General features: G+C 46.2%; 1 protein-coding gene across 1 annotated transcript in view; it reads left to right on the top strand.

Annotated features, from left to right (window-relative positions):
* Nucleotides 1-15,221, top strand: part of ELFN1 (extracellular leucine rich repeat and fibronectin type III domain containing 1) — a 138,251-nt gene extending 123,030 nt beyond the window's left edge. The window contains exon 3 of the mRNA XM_058157890.1: nucleotides 11,378-15,221. Within this exon, the coding sequence (XP_058013873.1) occupies nucleotides 11,858-14,254 (2,397 nt within the window). The 5' untranslated portion in view covers nucleotides 11,378-11,857 and the 3' untranslated portion in view covers nucleotides 14,255-15,221. The remainder of the gene's footprint in view (nucleotides 1-11,377) is intronic.
* The last annotated feature ends 3,047 nt before the right edge of the window (nucleotides 15,222-18,268 follow it).

Here is an 18,268-nt window from a genome sequence, read left to right as displayed (position 1 = left end):
CTTAGTTCTAAGTTGCTTCTCTCCTTGATTAGTTTCCATCCGCTGCTTCTTGACCTGCCCCAAGGTGCTTTGGAGAATAGATTGACTCCCTCTTGTTTGTGGCAGCCCCTTAGATATCGGAGCACTACTATCATCTCTGATACAATATATGAAATGATAGAGATAGATATGATAGAGATAGATATGATAGAGAAGGGGGAATGCTGTGGCTCAGTGGCTAAGACACTGAGCTTGTCGATCAAAAGGTCGGCAGTTCAGCGGTTCGAATCCCTAGTGCCACGTACGGGGTGAGCTCCTGTGACTTGTCCCAGCTTCTGCCAACCTAACAGTTCGAAAGCAGGTAAAAAATGCAAGTAGGGAAATAGGGACCACTTTGGTGGGAAGGTAACAGCGTTCCGTGCGCCTTTGGTGTTGAATCATGCCGGCCACATGACCACGGAGACGTCTCCAGACAGCGCTGGCTCTTCGGCTTTGAAACAGAGATGAGCACCACCCCCTAGAGTCGGAAACGACTCGTACATATGTGCAAGGGGAACCTTTACCTTTACCTATGATAGAGATTATCTAAGATCCTCTAATGCTAGTAGGACATAGGACTTTGGACTTAGCTTTAAAAAAAAAAAACCTGACTTCTGGAGAAGGATGGAGATACTGAAAAGGTAGACCCAGGAATGGCAAGTTTCACGACAAAAGACCACAGAGCAGGAATTCAAAGCTATTTCTTTGTGTCTTGAACCACCATCACATCAGGTACAAATTAGGCTCTTTAGGAATTTCGAAGGAGAACCTAGGAATATTGCCACAAAGATCGAACATTTCGGGTGGAGGGGGGGGGAACAGATGTCCCTTAGAATTAGCAAATGTTGGGCCGCTGGCTGATGCTGTTACAGCTTGCAGCTAATATTTAGAGGACGATCATCTCATCGGAGGAGATCTTCGGGACATGCAAATTAGTGGATTTATCCCCAAACTAATCAGTCCAAATATGATTGATCTCCACTTGAAGATGTCAGCCATCAGCAAATTTCCCACCCCCTCTGTCTTAACAAGTTAGAGCGTTTTAATTACCTTCCGCGCTATGGGGGCTGCACCTGATTGAAAAGCCAACCTTGTCTAACACACGCTCCTGGCCATTAAATCACTGCTTTTTCTGTAGCTCACAAGATGGATGAACTGTCAGATGCAAGCAAGCTCAGGGGCTACAAGGGAAGGAAAAATCTCCCCTCCCCTACATCCCAACCCCCCAAGCCAAAGATTTGAGGGATCAGCAAGGAGAGAAGCGGTCTCCAAACGGAAAAAGAGAAGATTCTGAAAAGACCGAGTTACAGCGTCTTGAAATTTTCCCCTCTTGATGGTTCCGGAAGCATTATTTTTGTTTCTTTCGAAACTTGACAACGCAGCTTTTTTCTGGGTGATAACCATTGAAATGTGTAGGAATTAGATTTTCTTATTTGGCTCCGGTTTGTGTGAACAGGTCAGCAAAAGCTCTCTGCATTTTCCAACGTTCCACACAGATCGGGGGGGGGGGAGAAGTTGGATTTGTTATGAAGCAGTTTTGCATTTTTTTGGAGTCACAGTTGTACCTCAGGCCTCCTGACTTTTCTCGTGAGCCTTCGTGGGAAGGGGCTGTTCTTCTCAGAGCCTCAAGTGATGGCTCCTACTGGTAGGAGCTCTGAAGAAAAGAGAAAGGGAGAACGTATCTCCATCAGATACTCAGAAACACAATTGGAGCTGAGTTTGTACCCATCAATTTTAGAGGTAACAGAAAATAACAGAATTAGAAAGGACCTTGGAGGTCCTCTAGTCCAACTCCCTGCTCAAGCAGGAGACCCTATACCATTTCAGACAAATGGCTCTCCAATCTCTTCTTAAAACCTCCAGTGTTGGAACATCCACGTCTCAAGGCAAGTTGTTCCACTGATTAATTGTTCTCATGGCCAGGAAATTTCTTCTTAGTTCTAGGTTGCTTCTCTCCTTGATTAGTTTCCATCCATTGTTTCTTGTTCTGCCTTCAGGTGTTTTGAAGAATAGATTGACTCCCTCTTCTTTGTGGCAGCCCCTCAAATGTTGGAACACTGTTATGATGTCTCCCCTGGTCCTTCTTTTCTCTAGATTGGCCAAACCCAATTTCTGCAATTGTTCTTTATATGCTTTTTGACCTTACAGACCTTGAAAAGGACCCTTGGTGGCTCCGAGTGAGAATTTGATGGAGGGCTCAGAAGCCCAGTTCTGGAAATCTGGATACAGAGAATTTGTAGACAGACAGATAAAGAGTTTCTGTTCTTCACCCCACCGGTCCCCCATATTGCTGCAGTCCCATCTATTGTGAAGGTCAAGCTAACAAGCATGTGATTTGGAGAGGTGCCTCAATCAACCATGACCATTCAGTGAGCCAAGAAACGTTCCTAGTGTCAAGGTTCCAGAAAAACCTCTTCTGCATAAAAAAAACTCAGAAGCCATTGTTTTTCAGAGTTCTTTACTAGCATGAGGAAACTGGCACACGATGAGTGAAATTCCAAAACTGAACTTCCGGATTCTTTTCCCAGTTATACAAATCCCAAGAGTCCCCCCACCCCGACCCCCTTGATAGTCACATGGTCCCACGTTCTCCCAGTTCATTCGAATATCTTCTCGCCACTCTTCCTGCAGATGTGAACACCATCCGACCTTGACCGCTTGAAGAATGTTACCATACCCCTCAGCCCCCCTTCTTCCCCTCAGGGGAAAAATGTGGCAGCGTCTGGAACCCTAAAGTCTAGTATGGTTTCCAGGCCTGACACCTAGCTGGAGACTCCTCAGAAGCTCAAAGGCAGCAAGTCAACGGTTGTGCCTCATTTCTGACTCAACAGGGGTTGGAGTCTTTAAAAGATGGCCTTCTTTGCTTTTACCAAGAATGCTACGCTCTCAGGAAAAAAACACAACAGATTGAGAAAAGGAACGGGACAGTCTGGATTCCGTCAAATGCCGGAGTCAACATACCAGGAGATGCACTTTTGCTAAAATTTTCTATAGGTTGTGTCCACCTTCTGGGCCTCCTTGCGGGGGTCACCTAAATTCCAGATCATCTCACAGGACATTGTCTTAAGACGTTGCAATTGGTCTCTGTCCCAGAGCTAGCAAGCTCCAAGCATCCACAACTAAGCGGTCTTGGGAGTCCTTCCCGTCTGTTATTCCTTCAAGGACAAGATGGTAACATCAGTAGAAGAAATACATAGATCTTTCTGGTTGCGTCTGTCAAGGGCTCACTGGATTCAGCTCAGTGGACCAACTGAGGTCAACTATTGAAGCTATAAGCCATAAAATTTTTAAGCCCTTCCAGGATGGTAAATCAGTCTCATCCACCTCATTCTCTAGGGAAGTTGGGGAACTGTCAACCTGCCCCCCCTCCCCTCCGCCCTATCGTGAGTCAACATTTCATGTGACAAAACTCCTTTGAGCCTCAATGGAAGAAGATGAACGACGTGTCTTTCTTGCAACACAAAAGCCGTTGTGCTGACTGAGAATGAATCTCCCATGCTTGCACATGTTAGAGATTAAAGTATTCTAAATATAACATGCCGTCTCACACGGAAGGGTGGAGGACCAATTCCTTGCCTAGAGGATTTGCAAGGCTGAGAAGGCAGGAGAGATAACCCTGATTAAACAGACCGATTCTGAATGGGTGCTTGTCTCTGCTAAGAGAGCCCTTGAAATCGACATTTTAACTGGGCAAAAGGAGAGGTGGGTGTTTGTCATGAACTCTGCGGCACATAATCACGTGACCTGTTGCTCATTAATGTTCATTAGACTTCATTGAAATGGACCGGAGTGAGTTTTCCTTTCTGTATTCATCTCATCTATTTATCTGCTCCATTTCTGGAGGTGTAGGACTTTGTTCCCCACAGAGTAACTCACTCTGAATTCACTTTAGTATGAGATCACAGCCTAACACTGATGATGTTCCCTAGCTGGGTAATGAAACATCTGGAAGAAAACAACCAAGATCTGAGAGCACCAAGGACCTCACATCATTCTTCTTCTCCTTCTCCTTCTCCTTCTCCTTCTTCTCCTCCTTCTCCTTCTCCTCCTCCTTCTCCTCCTCCTCCTCCTCCTCCTCCTCCTCCTCCTCCTCCTCCTCCTCCTCCTCCTGCAAACCCCACTCCCCTCTAGCATTACCCAGTTGGGTCGTGAAACATCTGCAAGAAAACAGCCAAGCTCAGAAACACCAAGGACCCCCCTTTTCAACCCTGAGCTAGAAATCTTTTCTTCTATTGGTATCACATTAGCATGCATGTGCAAGCTGTCCCTTCTAAACCTCCATCCTCCAAAAAAACCTCAACTGTGCCCACATGATTCTGGTTCTGCCCCCATTTCCATGTCTCGCAGCTGGACTTTCTTGACTGCCCCTCAGGAGACCTCTGCCTCCTTGGAAGCAACATCTGCATTCTTGGACTTTGGAACAAAATAAAAGGATGAGAGCCCTTCTTAAAGAGCGGAGGGAGGGTATTCTTAAGAACAAGCTCCTTCAGCTTCTCATTCCTGGAAGAGAAACCGTGTCCGATACGTCAACAATAGCCGGACATCTAATCCCAGCTTTACGTGACATTGGCCTATTTTGAGCAGGAGATTAGATGAGATTATCCGCATCACCTTAAATGAGAGTTCCTCCCAGTTATTAGCTGCCTTTCTGGCCAGTGGCAGATGAAAGACACCTTCTCTTTCCCCCCCTCCCCCATCTTGGGAAAACCTTACTGAAATTTTGCTCTCTGGTGCCCCAGGAGACAGCTGATTTAGAAAAACAGAGGTGGAAGGGACTTTGAAGGTCTTCTAGTCCAACCCCCTGCCCAGGCAGGAAACCCTACCCCACTTCAGACAAAGGGTTATCCAACCTCTTCTTAAAAACTTCCAATGTTGGAGCATTCACAACTTCTGGAGGCAAGCTGTTCCACTGGTTAATTGTTCTAACTGTCAGGAAATTTCTCCTTAGTTCTAGGTTGCTTCTCTCCTTGATTAGTTTCCACCTGTTGCTTCTTGTCCTGCCCTCAGGTGCTTTGGAGAAGAGCTTGACTCCCTCCCTGAGATATTGGAAGACTGCTATTCATGTCACCTCTAGTCCTTCTTTTAATTAAACTAGACATACCCAGTTCCTGCAGCCATTCTTCATATGTTTTAGCTTTAACTTCAACTCCATGCTGGCTGGGGAATTCTGGGAGCTGAAATCCACGAGTCTCAGAGTTGCCAAGGTTGGACAGGGTTGTTTGGTCCTCTGGGCTCCAGAGATCGGGGACAATTTCCCCAGCAGATCCTCAGATCTTCCTCTCAGAGATCAGAAGTTCGAGTGAAACTCACCATATCCGCTTTTCCTAGAAAGAAACACAGTGGTGGCATTTTTTGCAGATAGTAAGATTTCTTGCAGGGATCCCCTGACTAACATCTCCCCTGGCACTGCAACCAGTCTTCAACAGCTGGTGACACGGAGAGAAGTGGGAAGGCAGGAGTCAACAAGGATTGTGTTTTGATACCTCCGTTTCTTTGACGGTACCTGGGGAATATACCAAGAGGTGAACAAAAGTGTTAACGTCAAGACCTTTTTAGCCCTGGGTGTTGTTCTTTCAGGAAGACAGCTTGATGTTTTTCTCACTTACGCCTGGAGAACGCCACCTGACCTGCTCCTCTTTGGCTGCCACTTAAAAATGGGTAGACTCATAGAATCATAGGACCACAGGGCTGGAAGGGACCTTGGAGGTCTTCTAGTCCAACCCCCTGCTCAAGGCAGGAGACCAATCACCCCCAGATGACTCCAACCTTTTCTGGTAAAACACCATTGATGGAACATCCAAAACTCCAGGAGGCAAGCGGTTCCATTGATTAATCATTCTTCTCCTCCTTCTCCTTCTCCATAAAAAAGATGTTGAGACTCTCAAAAGAGTGCAGAGAAGAGTGTTGGGAATCATTATGGCAATGGTCAGATAATTCTGCTTTGCATTATAAACCTGTAGACAAGAAAACCAGCAAGCAGACAAAGTAGGTGCATTGTATGTGTATTTCTGCATATCCTGTTCCAACCACATAACCATTAACTGTGATGTTTCCATGTCTCGCTGCAGTTGAACATTCTGTAACAGGAAAAGTTCTGTATGTGCCTACACCTGCTGTTGCAAACTGCTCAGAAACGCTAACCACAGAACCTGTCCGGGTAACACCGGACATGATATGAAAACTGCTTTGCACACATAGAATATTAATCTTGCTCAGCTGTGCTTGCAAACAAATTTCCATATATGTATATTCCAACCCAATGTGTCAGTTTATGTGTGGTTAATTAGGATCACATGCTTGCCTTCTGAAACTCTGTAACCCACCCCTAACAAACCCCAATAAAAGAGTTTGTCTCGAGCTAGCTCGGGGCTCGCTTACCCCGAGGAGAATTGGACTCCGCGTCTTCATTTCTCACTTGGTCCGGTACGGAAGGCCGGACCCTTTCGTGGCGAGCCCGCTGGCCGCGAGAAAAGCCACAGAAGAGCAACCAGGATGATTAGGGAGCTGGAGGCTAAAACAGACGATGAACCATTGCAGGGACTGGGCCTGGCTAGTCTAGTGAAGAGAAGGACCAGGGGAGAGATGAGAGCATCTTCCAATGTTTAAGGGGCTGCCACAGAGAGGGGGAAGGGGGCCAAGCTATTTTCCAAGGGACCTGAAGGCCAAACAAGGAACAATGGATAGAAACTGACCAAGGAGAGATTCAACCTGGAAATAAGAAGGAGCTTTCTGAGTTTCTGTCTACTATTGACCTCACCCCATTCCTAAGAGGTCTGTAAGGGGCGTGCATCAGAGTGCCTACCGTTCCTGTCCTATTGTTTCCTTTCGTTATATCCAATTAATATAATTATTACATACTCATACTTATATGTAGGCTTATATATTGTATAGTTATTTCATGCTTACGCTTATATATACTGTGTGACAAAATTAATAAATAAAATAAATAAATAAAAAATAACAGTGAGAGCAATCAGTCAAAGATGATTAGGGGACTGGAGGCTAAAACATATGAAGAACGGTTGCAGGAACTCGGTATGCCTAGTTTAATGAAAAGAAGGACTAGGGGAGACATGATAGCAGTCTTCCAATATCTCAGGGGCTGCCACAAAGAAGAGGGAGTCAAGCTATTCGCCAAAACCCCTGAGGATAGGACAAGAAGCAATGGGTGGAAACTAATCAAGGAGAGAAGCAACCTAGAACTAAGGAGAAATTTCCTGACAGTGAGAACAATTAATCAGCGGAACAACTTGCCTGCAGAAGTTGTGAATGCTCCAACACTGGAAGTTATTAAGAAGAGATTGGAGAGCCATTTGTCTGAAATGGTGTAGGGTTTCCTGCCTGGGCAGGGGGTTGGACTAGAAGACCTCCAAAGTCCCTTCCAACTCTGATATTATTATTATTATTATTATTATTATTATTATTATTATTATTATTATTATTATTATTATTATTATTATCATCATCATCATCATCATCATCCATGGAACAGAAGTTGCCTTCAGACGTTGTGGGAGCTTCATCACTTGAGACTTTCAAGAAGAGATTCGACTGCCACTTGTCAGAAATGGGGTAGGGTTTCTTGCTTGGGCTGGAGGTTGGACTAGATGACCTACAAGGTCCCTTCTCTGTTAATCTCTTAAATATCAACCTCCTCCTCCTCCTCCTCCTCCTCCAGTCAGGAAATGCCTTCTTATTTCCAAGTTGGATCTCCTTCTGATGAGCGTCCACCTGTTGCTTCTTGTCCTGCCCTCAAGTGCTACGGAGAGCACATCAATTGTCTCTTCCCTGTGACAACCCTTCAAGTATTGGAGGATGCTGTCATGTCTCCCCAGAGCCTTCTCTTCATTAGGCTAAACGTAGGAGTTGACTTGAGCAGGTGGTCGCCCTAACCCGGCTGAGATGCTTCCTTCCTCTTTCAAAATTGAAAGCATCATTCATCCTGGATGGCTGCTAAGATTTTCTTGTGTGTGCTTGGGGGTCAGACTGACCTGCCGCGACTGAATCTCATTTTTGATGATTTCTCGGGAGTTAGTAGTCAGTCGTCTCCTGAATGGCCGGGGGGGGGGGGAATCCCTGAGCAGTGACTCCTACAGACAGCCAATGGGGGAGCTTCCTTTGAAGGGTTCTTCTTCCACTGACCCACTGACTCACTGATGGAAGGGGTGAGCCAATCACATCTCCTCTGAAAAATGCATCTGATTAGAGGAGGGTTTCTTGACCTTAGGAAATTTAAGATGGGTAGACTTCAACTCCCAGAATTCCCCAGACATCTTCAAGTATGCAGGCTGGGAATTCTGGGAGTCGAAGTCCACCCATCTTCAAGCATGCAGGCTGGGGAATTCTGGGAGTCGAAATCCACTCATCTTCAAGCATGCTAAGGTTTAGAAACACTGGACTATCTAATCTGGTGATCCTCTCCCATTCTCCACGCCTGTAATGGCACGGCAACAACACCCTACCATTCTGGCATTGGTTTTCCTCTCCAGAAGACGTTGATAGGATTAGCATTGTAAGCCTTCCTTTACCTTCAAATGAGATTTCAAAAACCCTTATTCAGAAAGGGGGGGGGGAATAACCCATTGAAAATGGATTTTCATTTCAAATAGTACAAGGTTAGAGTTAGTCTCCATCTGCCACTCTGAAAATTAATAGCAATCATTATATAGGAATTGCACAGAAGAAGAACTGGGAAAAAGGCCCACTTAAAAAAAAAAGAGAGAGAGAGCAGCAATTGCTCGTGTGTGTGTGTGTGTGTGTGTGTGTGTTTGTGTGTGTGTGTGTGTAAACTGTTTAGACACACAAGTCATTTATTATTGCAGAGCTCTTCTCCCTGGGTTTTAAATCTCATTACAGTTTGTCCAAAACAGATGTTACCCCTTTAGCGTTAGATTATTAATGATCAATCTTGGTTCCTCTAGAGAGGTTTGTTGTCAGAAATTTTGTGGAAGAGGGCATAATTTTATTATGGGCGTAGATTTGGATGAGCAACATATGTAAATCTGGAGATTTCCTTCTGGTTTCAGATGAATTCAGAATAAAAAAAAAAGATCTCTTCTTTCTTGTTGCCTTGCTAGAACAATACCAGGCAAAACTTTATAAAAACAACTGTGTGTAAACAGAGAGCAAAGCAGAGGTGAAATGCTCCCGGTTCTGACCGGATCTTGCGATCCGGTAGCGATCGTGGCCGGTGGTTCGGCAATCCGGTAGCAATGGTGGTGCAAAGCTCCGCTCACCCGCCCATGCGTCATTACTTTCTGGGTTTTTTTTTGTTTTTTTTAATTGAAAAACTTTTTAAAAAAACAAAGACATTTCCTTTTCCCCTCCTCCCGGAAAACCCCTTCCCCCTCCTTCCCCCTCCCCACCAGCTTCCCGGGTCAATCACAAGGTATTGTTATACATAAACCAAACATAGAATAAAATTTTCCCTTCCAATCCAATTAACCTCATCCAAAGCTTTTCATCTCCCAACCCCCTCCCCATTAGATAAAATAACTTTCTAATTATTCAAAGGCAATCTGATATTTCTTAATCTGATATCTGTTTTGTAGATAATCAATCCATTTTTTCCATTCAATTAAATATCTTTCCTGCGTATTGTCTTTTAAAAAAGCTGAGATTTTAGCCATCTCAGCCAAATTAATGACTTTCAGTATCCATTCTTCTATTGTAGGTACCTCTTCTTTCTTCCAATATTGTCCAATCAACAGTCTTGCTGCTGTTATTAAATTCAGAATCAGTTTAGTCTCAATCCCTGTACAATCCGTTATAATTCCCAAAAGGAAAAATTGTGGCAGGAACTTTATCTTCTTCTTCAGTACATTTTGAATAATCCACCAAATTCTTATCCAAAAGGCCTTAATTTTCTTACAATGCTAATCCTTCTCCTTCTCTGTCCTCCTCCTTTGTCCTCCTCCTCCATTTCTTCCTCCATCTCCTCCTCCTCCTCCATCTCCTCTCTCTTCTAGCACTGATGATGTTAACTAGTTGGGTGATAAAGCATCTGCAAGAAAACAACCAAGCTCAGAGAGCACCAAAGACTCCACAGTCTTCCTCCTCCTCTTCTTCTCCTTCTTTTTCTCTGTGCAAACTACACTCCCTTGCCTTGTTGCACTGTTGTTGTTCCCTGGTTGGGTAATAAAACATCTGCCAGAAAACAGCCAATCTCAGAGAGCACCAAGGACCCCCTCATTTCAACCCTGAGCTACAGAGATCATCTTCTATTGCTGCCCTTCTTGCCATCTCCTGACCCTTGGGGTGTCTCCCAGGAACTGTTCACCTGCCCCATCATTCTTCCCCCCCCCACTCTTCTTTCCTCAAAATTGTACGCAACGTGTCTCAGCAAGATGGAGAAATTGCCTGGAGTCTCCTTATAAAATCGTAAAATAGAACCGGGCGAAGAGTTTGGTGCATAATGCAAAATCCAGCTTAGTGTATCATTTCAGGTCAAAACGGAGAGCCTCTCTCTTATTCAGCTCTGCAGTTATTCCAACCAGGTTTTTCCAGACGGGCGTCTAGATAAAAACTGGGCCTGAAAAGTGGGAAAGGACGAGGGAGGAGGAGGAGAATATTAAGGGGGAATCTGCCTTAAAGCACCTTTACTGCACCTGACATATACAAAATGGACATTTAGCCATTTAGTCGAGGCTTCATCATTAATATATGTTTGGTAGCTTATTTTAGAGATGTCTCCTTTGATTATTTCACCCACAACGAGTAGTCCCGGTTCTTGTTAGCAATCGGTTTTGCAAGCAGAATGGATACTGGAGGAGAGAGAAAATTTTTTTTCCTCCATTTCTTTGGGAGATGAAACGGTGTCAAGGATCACCACTGTTTCATCCAGTGCTTTCTTTTTTGTAACTAGTGGCTCCTAGATTTATGGAAAAACTGACCCGGGTGAGAAGGAAAACAGAAACTTGGAGAAGATGGGATGGTTGGGGGTGGTGGACTTGGTGGGCAATTCGAGAGGGTAGGCTGAAGCCAACATCTAGAAAGAAAGCTCCAAAGGTGTTTTTTCAAGAGGCAACTGGACTTCCTTTGGTTTTTCTTGAAGATGTTTCGCTTCTCATTCCAGAAGTTTCTTCAGTTCTTAGGAAGAAGAAGAAGCTTCTTCACTTCAGAACTGAAGAAGTATTTTGGATAAGAAGTGAAATGTCTTCAAGAAAAAAAAATAAAAGAAGTTCAGTTGCTTTCTGGAAAAGCAAGTTTGGGACAACCATGACCTGGATGATTGAGAATCTCCATAGACTTCTAGAAGGAAAGATTGGTAGATTCCCAACTGAGGAACCCCAGCTCTGCTTTCCTACTTGCACAGAGCCCATTGCATGCTGATGTTGTCTCTCTGCTTGTTCATTGGCAGGTCAACCTTGTGATTCCCCATCTCTGGAGGAACAGAGACCTGGAGAGAAAGGATGGAGAAGGAACCCAACACTCAAATGAAGACCAGTGACAAAAAGAAAGGCAGAAGAAGCAATGCAGAGAAGGAGAGCAAAGCTCATGTCTGAACCAGGGGCCTCTTCATTCCAGGTCCCTTTGTGTTCTGAGTGACTTCCAAACCCCTCTTAGATGATGGTGAGACAGTCAACTCCCCAGCCGCAGAGCCTTTGCTGATGGCACGTGGAAAACCTTGACCCTGGTGTAACCAACACCTCCTTGTGTTCCTGTCCACTAATCCACCCCAGATGCTTCTTCATGGTTCAGCATCATGAAGAAGGAAGGAAGAATGACCAAGCTGCTGAAGAAACTTTAGTCAAGGCAGGGTTGTGCCGTGACCGAGCTGCCTCTTCCCTTCTTCTGGCCAATCAAGGGTAAGACCCCCCTTTCGGTGTGGCCCTTCTCAATGGCAGGCCATCGGTGGGCCATGACATCAGCACTGTGCACCTATGTGGCAGCTGTCTCTCTCCTCTACGTGAGCGAGGTCCAAGCCGACTGCTGGCTGATTGAAGGGGAGAAGGGCTTTGTGTGGCTGGCCATCTGCAGCCAGAACCAGCCCCCCTACGAGTCCATTCCTCAGCAGATCAACAGCACCATTCTGGACTTGAGGCTGAATGACAACAAGATCAAGAGCGTCCAGTTCTCCTCCCTCAGCCGCTTCAGTAACCTCACATACCTCAACTTGACCAAGAACGAGATCTCGTATATCGAGGATGGTGCCTTCTCAGGACAATACAACCTGCAGGTATTGCAGCTCGGCTACAACCGCTTGAGGAATTTGACGGAGGGGATCCTCCGGGGCCTAGGGAAGCTGGAGTACCTCTACCTCCAGGCCAACCTCATTGAGACTGTCACCCCCAATGCCTTCGGGGAGTGCCCCAACATCATGAACATTGACTTGTCCATGAACAGGATCCAACGGCTGGACAGCAACACCTTTCGGGGCCTGAGTAAACTCTCTGTCTGCGAACTCTACAGCAACCCTTTCTATTGCTCTTGCGAGCTCCTGGGCTTCCTTCAGTGGCTTGAGGGCTTCACCAACATGACACGTACCTACGACCGCATGCAGTGTGACTCTCCACCCGACTACTCTGGGTACTACCTTCTCGGCCAAGGACGGAGCGGATATCGCAATGCGTTGGGCATGCTGTCTTCTCTTTGCACTGGTGGCCCCTACACCATGCCACCTTACTTGACCCCACCCAAAAAAAAACCTGTGACCACCCCTCCTCCAGAGAGCCCCTGTCCGGAGGAAGAGTGTTTCTCCGGAGATGGCACCACGCCCCAGATCTCCTTGCACACCCCAGTGATTGATCCAGGTTTGTATCCCACCATGAAAGTGAAGCATGTGACCCAAAACTCGGCTGTGTTGAGTGTGCAGATCCCTGTGCCCTACAGCAAGATGTATACCCTGGCCCAATTTGAGAACGGCCGCTACAATATCCTGGCAAAGCTGCTGAAGAAGAAGGAAGATATCGAGCTAACGGATCTAGGCCCAAACGAAAACTACACCTATTGTGTGATGTCCTCCAATCGAGTCTCAAGGTACAACTACACCTGCCTCACCATCAATCTCAACAAGCAGAGCCCCGAAGAGCCAATACCCAGGCCTTCAACTGCCACCCACTACATCATGACGATCTTGGGGTGCCTATTTGGCATGGTGATTGTCCTCGGAGTTGTGTACTACTGCCTGCGGAAGAGGCGTCACCAGGAAGAAAAGCACAAAAAAACGGCGGTGAACATGAAGAAGACCATCATTGAGTTAAAGTACGGACCGGAAATGGAGACTACCAGCATCTCCCAGCTCTCCCAAGGTCAGATGTTGGGCGGTGAGACCATGACCCGCATCCCTTACCTGCCCTCCGTGGGAGAAGTTGAGCAGTACAAGCTGATTGACAGCAGCGAGACCCCCAAGGCTACAAAGGGCAACTACATGGAAGTGCGGACGGGGGAACAGCCCGAGAGGAGAGAGTTGGAGCTGCCCAGGCCCCCAGATAGCCAGAGCTCCGTGGCGGAGATCTCGACCATCACGAAAGAGGTGGACAAGGTGAACCAGATAATCAACAACTGCATCGATGCCTTGAAATCAGAATCTACTTCCTTTCAAGGGGTGAAGTCGGGAGCGGTGTCCACTGCCGAGCCTCAGCTGGTGCTGCTCTCTGAACAAATCCCTAGCAAGCATAGCTTTCTAGCGCCTGTCTACAAGGAAAGCTACAGCCACCCTCTCCAGAGGCACCACAGCGTTGAGGTACCTCCTAAACGGTCCAGCACTTCTTCCAGTGGCTCCATACGGAGCCCCAGGTCCTTCCGCTCCGAGGGCTCCGGCCACAAGTCAGAAGCCAAATATATCGAGAAGACATCTCCGACCACCGACACCATCCTCACTGTGACACCGGCGGCAGCTGTCTTACGAGCCGAAGCCGAGAAGATCCGGCAGTACAGCGAACACCGGCACTCTTACCCAGGGTCCCATCAGGGGGAACAACACGACGGCATGGGGGGACGGAAGCCCTCCATTTTGGAACCGTTGACCAGGCCCCGCCCCAGAGACTTGGCCTACTCGCAGCTCTCACCGCAGTACCATAACTTGAGCTACACCTCCAGCCCCGAATATACTTGTAAACCCTCCAGGAGCATCTGGGAGCGTTTCAAACTGAACCACAAGCGGCACAAAGAGGAGGAGGAGGAATATATGGCGGCCGGCCACGCTCTGCGTAAAAAGGTCCAGTTTGCCAAAGACGAAGATCTGCACGACATCTTAGATTATTGGAAAGGGGTTTCCGCCCAGCACAAGTCTTGAGTTCTCCGCCGGCTCGTGACTTAACCACGGACCAAAAGAAAAACAAAAACAAAAATCAGCAGCAGCTATTATTTTTAATCCAGACTTATCTTTAAAAGAAAGAAAGAAAGAAAGAAAGAAAGAAAGAAAGAAAGAAAGAAAGAAAGAAAGAAAGAAAGAAAGAAAGGAACTCTGAGGAATCTATCACTATTCTAGAGCAGGCTGAAGAGAGCGAGTGAGAGACAGCGATATTATGGTCTCGCTGAGGTGGGGTTTAGAAAGGAGAAAGGAACGAGGAGAGGAGCGAAAGGAAAGATGCTTAAACATTAAAATAAACTCTGGGGTGGGGGAAAAAAACCAAATTCTTTTCTTTAAACACACACACACACACACACACACGAGTAAAATTGAATTTTCAGAGAGAAAGAAGCGCCAAGAATTTCAAGAGAGCCAGACAGAAAATACGAAAGGAGCGTGGCATAACCACAACTGCATCGCATGACTCCTTATTCTGTGAATTTTGTGGACTCTGTACAGCTTTGTCTTTCATCTTTTCAGTAACCAAAATGTAAAACAACCGAACAAAAGAGATCAGTTAGAAAAGTGAGCAGAAGGATCTTTTTTTTTCTCCTGTTGTTGTTAAAAAGAGAGAGAGAGAGAGAAAGAGAAAGAGAAAGAGAAAGAGAGAGACAAAGAAAGATCATCCTTTTTGGGCCTTTTGCAAATGGAGTCTTCCAGTTTAGACTGTTTACTCGCCTGAAGTCCCATTTGTGCAAATTTTTTTAAGATTTTATTTTTTGGGGTGAAAGGATCTGTCGGAACGTTGCGTTGCAAAACCGTCCTATTGTACAGAGAGAAAAGAAATTCTATATTTGCTGTATAACGAGAGAGAGAGAGAGAGAAAGAAGAAAAAGAAAAAAAATTACATCTACTAAAAGAAATATATCTATATATTCACCTGTTTGTACCAGGTTTTAATCATGGATTTTAGAAAAAAGAGAAAAAAAAAAACAGCCTCTATCACTGCGTTCTTGGTTTCATGTTCTTTGCTTGGGTCATTGGTCTGGGTGGGGAGGGGGAAGGGGTGAGATTTGGATAGGTGCCTCTTACTGTCTTTGTTTTCAGTTGAGTTCCAGTACATTAGAAATAGCAACAGCTCTTAGACTTATATACCATTTTACAATACTTTTACAGCCCCTCTCTAAGTAGTTTACAGAGTCAGCCTCTTGCCCCCAACAATCCGGGTCCCTCATTTTACCCACCTCGGAAGGATGGAAGGCTGACTCAACCTGGAGCCTGGTGAGATTCGAACTGCCAAATTGCAGGGAGCCGGCAGTCAGCAGAAGTAGCCTGCAGTACTGCACTCTAACCACCACACCACCATGGTCCTTCCTTCCTTCCTTCCTTCCTTCCTTCCTTCCTTCCTTCCTTCCTTCCTTCCTTCCTTCCTTCCTTCCTTCCTTCCTTCCCATTTAGCTCTTAGATTTATGTACTGCTTCACAGTGCTTTCCAGCGCTCTCTAAGCAGTTTACAGAGTCAGCCTCTTGCCCCCAACAATCCGGGTCCCTCATTTTACCCACCTTGGAAGGACGGAAGGATGAGTCGACCTTGAGCCTCATGAGATTTGAACTGCCAAATTGCAGGCAGCCGGCAGTCGGCAGAAGTTGCCTGCAGTACTGCAGTCTGACCACTGTGCCACCACAGCTCATGGTGAAAACGGAGCTCATAATGCACAGAAATGCACTAGAAATGCACCATTTCATTGAGGGCTGCATCAGGGTTGTGTTTGACCTGGGGGGGTCTGGGGGGCTGGGGGCATGGCCAGGATGGGCATGACCAGCTCAATGTCACGCATATTGAGGGCACCTGTGCTGGCCCAAGTGTTCTGCCAGAGAAAACAGGCTTCTGAGCTCCGTTTTCAGCGGGCGGCCCACCCGAGCTCCATTTTCACTGGCAGAGGTCTGCAGGAGGCTGTGGCAGCCCAAAACAGAGCTTGGGAGGAACATGGGCTGGTTCTTTGTTGTTTCCCAGGTGGCCCCACGGGCCAGATCTAAGTACCCCGCAGGCTGCATCCGGCCCCCGGGCCTTGAGTTTGAAACCGCTGCATTAGAAGAATATTACATTACAGATACTCCTCAACTTACAACCACAATTGAGCCCAACATTTCCATTGCTAAGTGAGACAATTCTTAAGGGAGGTTCCCCCCCGCCCATTTTAAGACCTTCCTTGCCAGTTCTTCAGCGAAACACTGCATTTGTGAAGCTAGTAATGCCGTTGTTAAGGGAATTTGGCTTTCCCATTGACTTTGTCACAAGGTCGCAAAATGGGGATCCTGCAACTCCGGGACACTGCAACCGTCGTAAGTACATGCCAGTTGCCGAGTGTCTGAATTTTGATCACATGAACACAGGGACGTGTGAAGTCAAGTGTGAGAAACAGTCTGAAATCTATCTTTTTTCCCCCAGTGATGTCGTAATTTTCTAACGATCCCTAAATGAATTGTTGTAAGTCGAGGACTATCTGTACACAATCGGGGGGGGGAGAAAAACAGATGGATTTTCTCATCGTTCAGGGAAGTTTTGAAAATTGGGTGGAAAAAACCCCAAGGTTTGTGACTGCTACACAGCAGCTCCCTCCCGTGTGCTCCTCCTGAGATCCTGCCCTCGTGCACCGAATACACAGCTTGTGTTCCCGTTCTCAGCGCTGTGTGTTCGCTACACTTCTGCTCCGTTTTTTAAGAGAGTCAACTGACCCGTTGACAAAAGCTGGCAACCCAATCAAATCCATCCTTAGGGTGAGAAACTGTCTGTTAGCAAATGCCACTCACTGTCTCAGAAACGAGGAAGGGTGGAACCCTGGGAAAGATGGGGGCTTCATCGACCCAAGGCGGACAAGGAGAGGTGGAGAGCACCCGTCATTCATCTATTGCCATCCAATCCAGGGCCTCTGAGGGAGGGATGGAGCCACTTGCAGAACGCAGCCGATAAGAAGTGTGCCAATGCAAGGGGATGTTTGTGTAGGTCAGGGTTCAACTGTGGGGTCATTGATGTTCACTCAGAGGACTTGGAGAGCAAACCTCACTCCCTTCTAGCGCTGATGATGTTACCTAGCTGGGTAATGAAATGTCTACAAAAAAAGAACCAAGGTTAAGGACCACCAAGGAACCTCGCAATCCTCTCCCTCCTCCCTGCAAACCCTCCCTCCCTTCTAGAACTGATGATCTTACCTAGTTGGGTAATGAAATGTCTTCAAGGAAAGAACCAAGTTCAGAGAGTACCAAGGACCCCGCAGTCATCTAACTCTTTTCAAGAATGTCCCATGACTACCTCTTTTTTTCCCCCTGAACTTTCTTCTTGGGTCTTTCTTCTAACTTACTGGATGGTGCCAGGTAGATGGAGTCCAGGAACTGCCGTTTTCATTTCTAGCCAAGTCCTCAAATTCCTTTTGGGTGGTTGGGAAGTCTGGGACACTTCAAAGAGGGGAGAAGGTTGACGTGTGTGTGTGTGATTGGACCAGTCCTTCCTCCTGCACTTCCTCAAAGCTTGGCCCAGGGACCTTCAGCAGTTTTTTTTATTTTGTCACAACAGTACACACAAGCATCAACATAAATCAACAAAATATCTTATAAGCATATATATGAGCAAAAGTATGTAATAATTGTATTAATTTTTTTTTTTAGAATAGAATAGAATTCTTTATTGGCCAAGTGTGATTGGACACACAAGGAATTTGTCTTGTCTGCATATACTCTCAGTGTACATAAAAGAAAAGATGCGTTCATCCAGGTACATAATAATTTGATATAATGAAAGGAAACATTAGGACAGGAACGGTAGGCACTTTTGTGCTTTTATGCACGCCCCTTATAATCCTCTTAGGAATGGGGTGAGGTCAATGGTAGACAGTTTTTGGTTGAAGCTTTCGGGAGTTCTGCCACCCAAGAACTAAACATCGCAGCTGAACCCCGTAACCGAATGTACACATCGCTGCTTAGCCCTCAGCAGCCTTGTTGCTAAGTAATCCAGTTGCGCACA

This window comes from Ahaetulla prasina, chromosome 14 (assembly GCF_028640845.1).
Source record: "Ahaetulla prasina isolate Xishuangbanna chromosome 14, ASM2864084v1, whole genome shotgun sequence".
Classification (NCBI taxonomy): domain Eukaryota; kingdom Metazoa; phylum Chordata; class Lepidosauria; order Squamata; family Colubridae; genus Ahaetulla; species Ahaetulla prasina.
The sequence above is the reverse complement of the archived record's forward strand: the minus strand, read 5'-3'. Positions and strand labels throughout refer to the sequence as shown.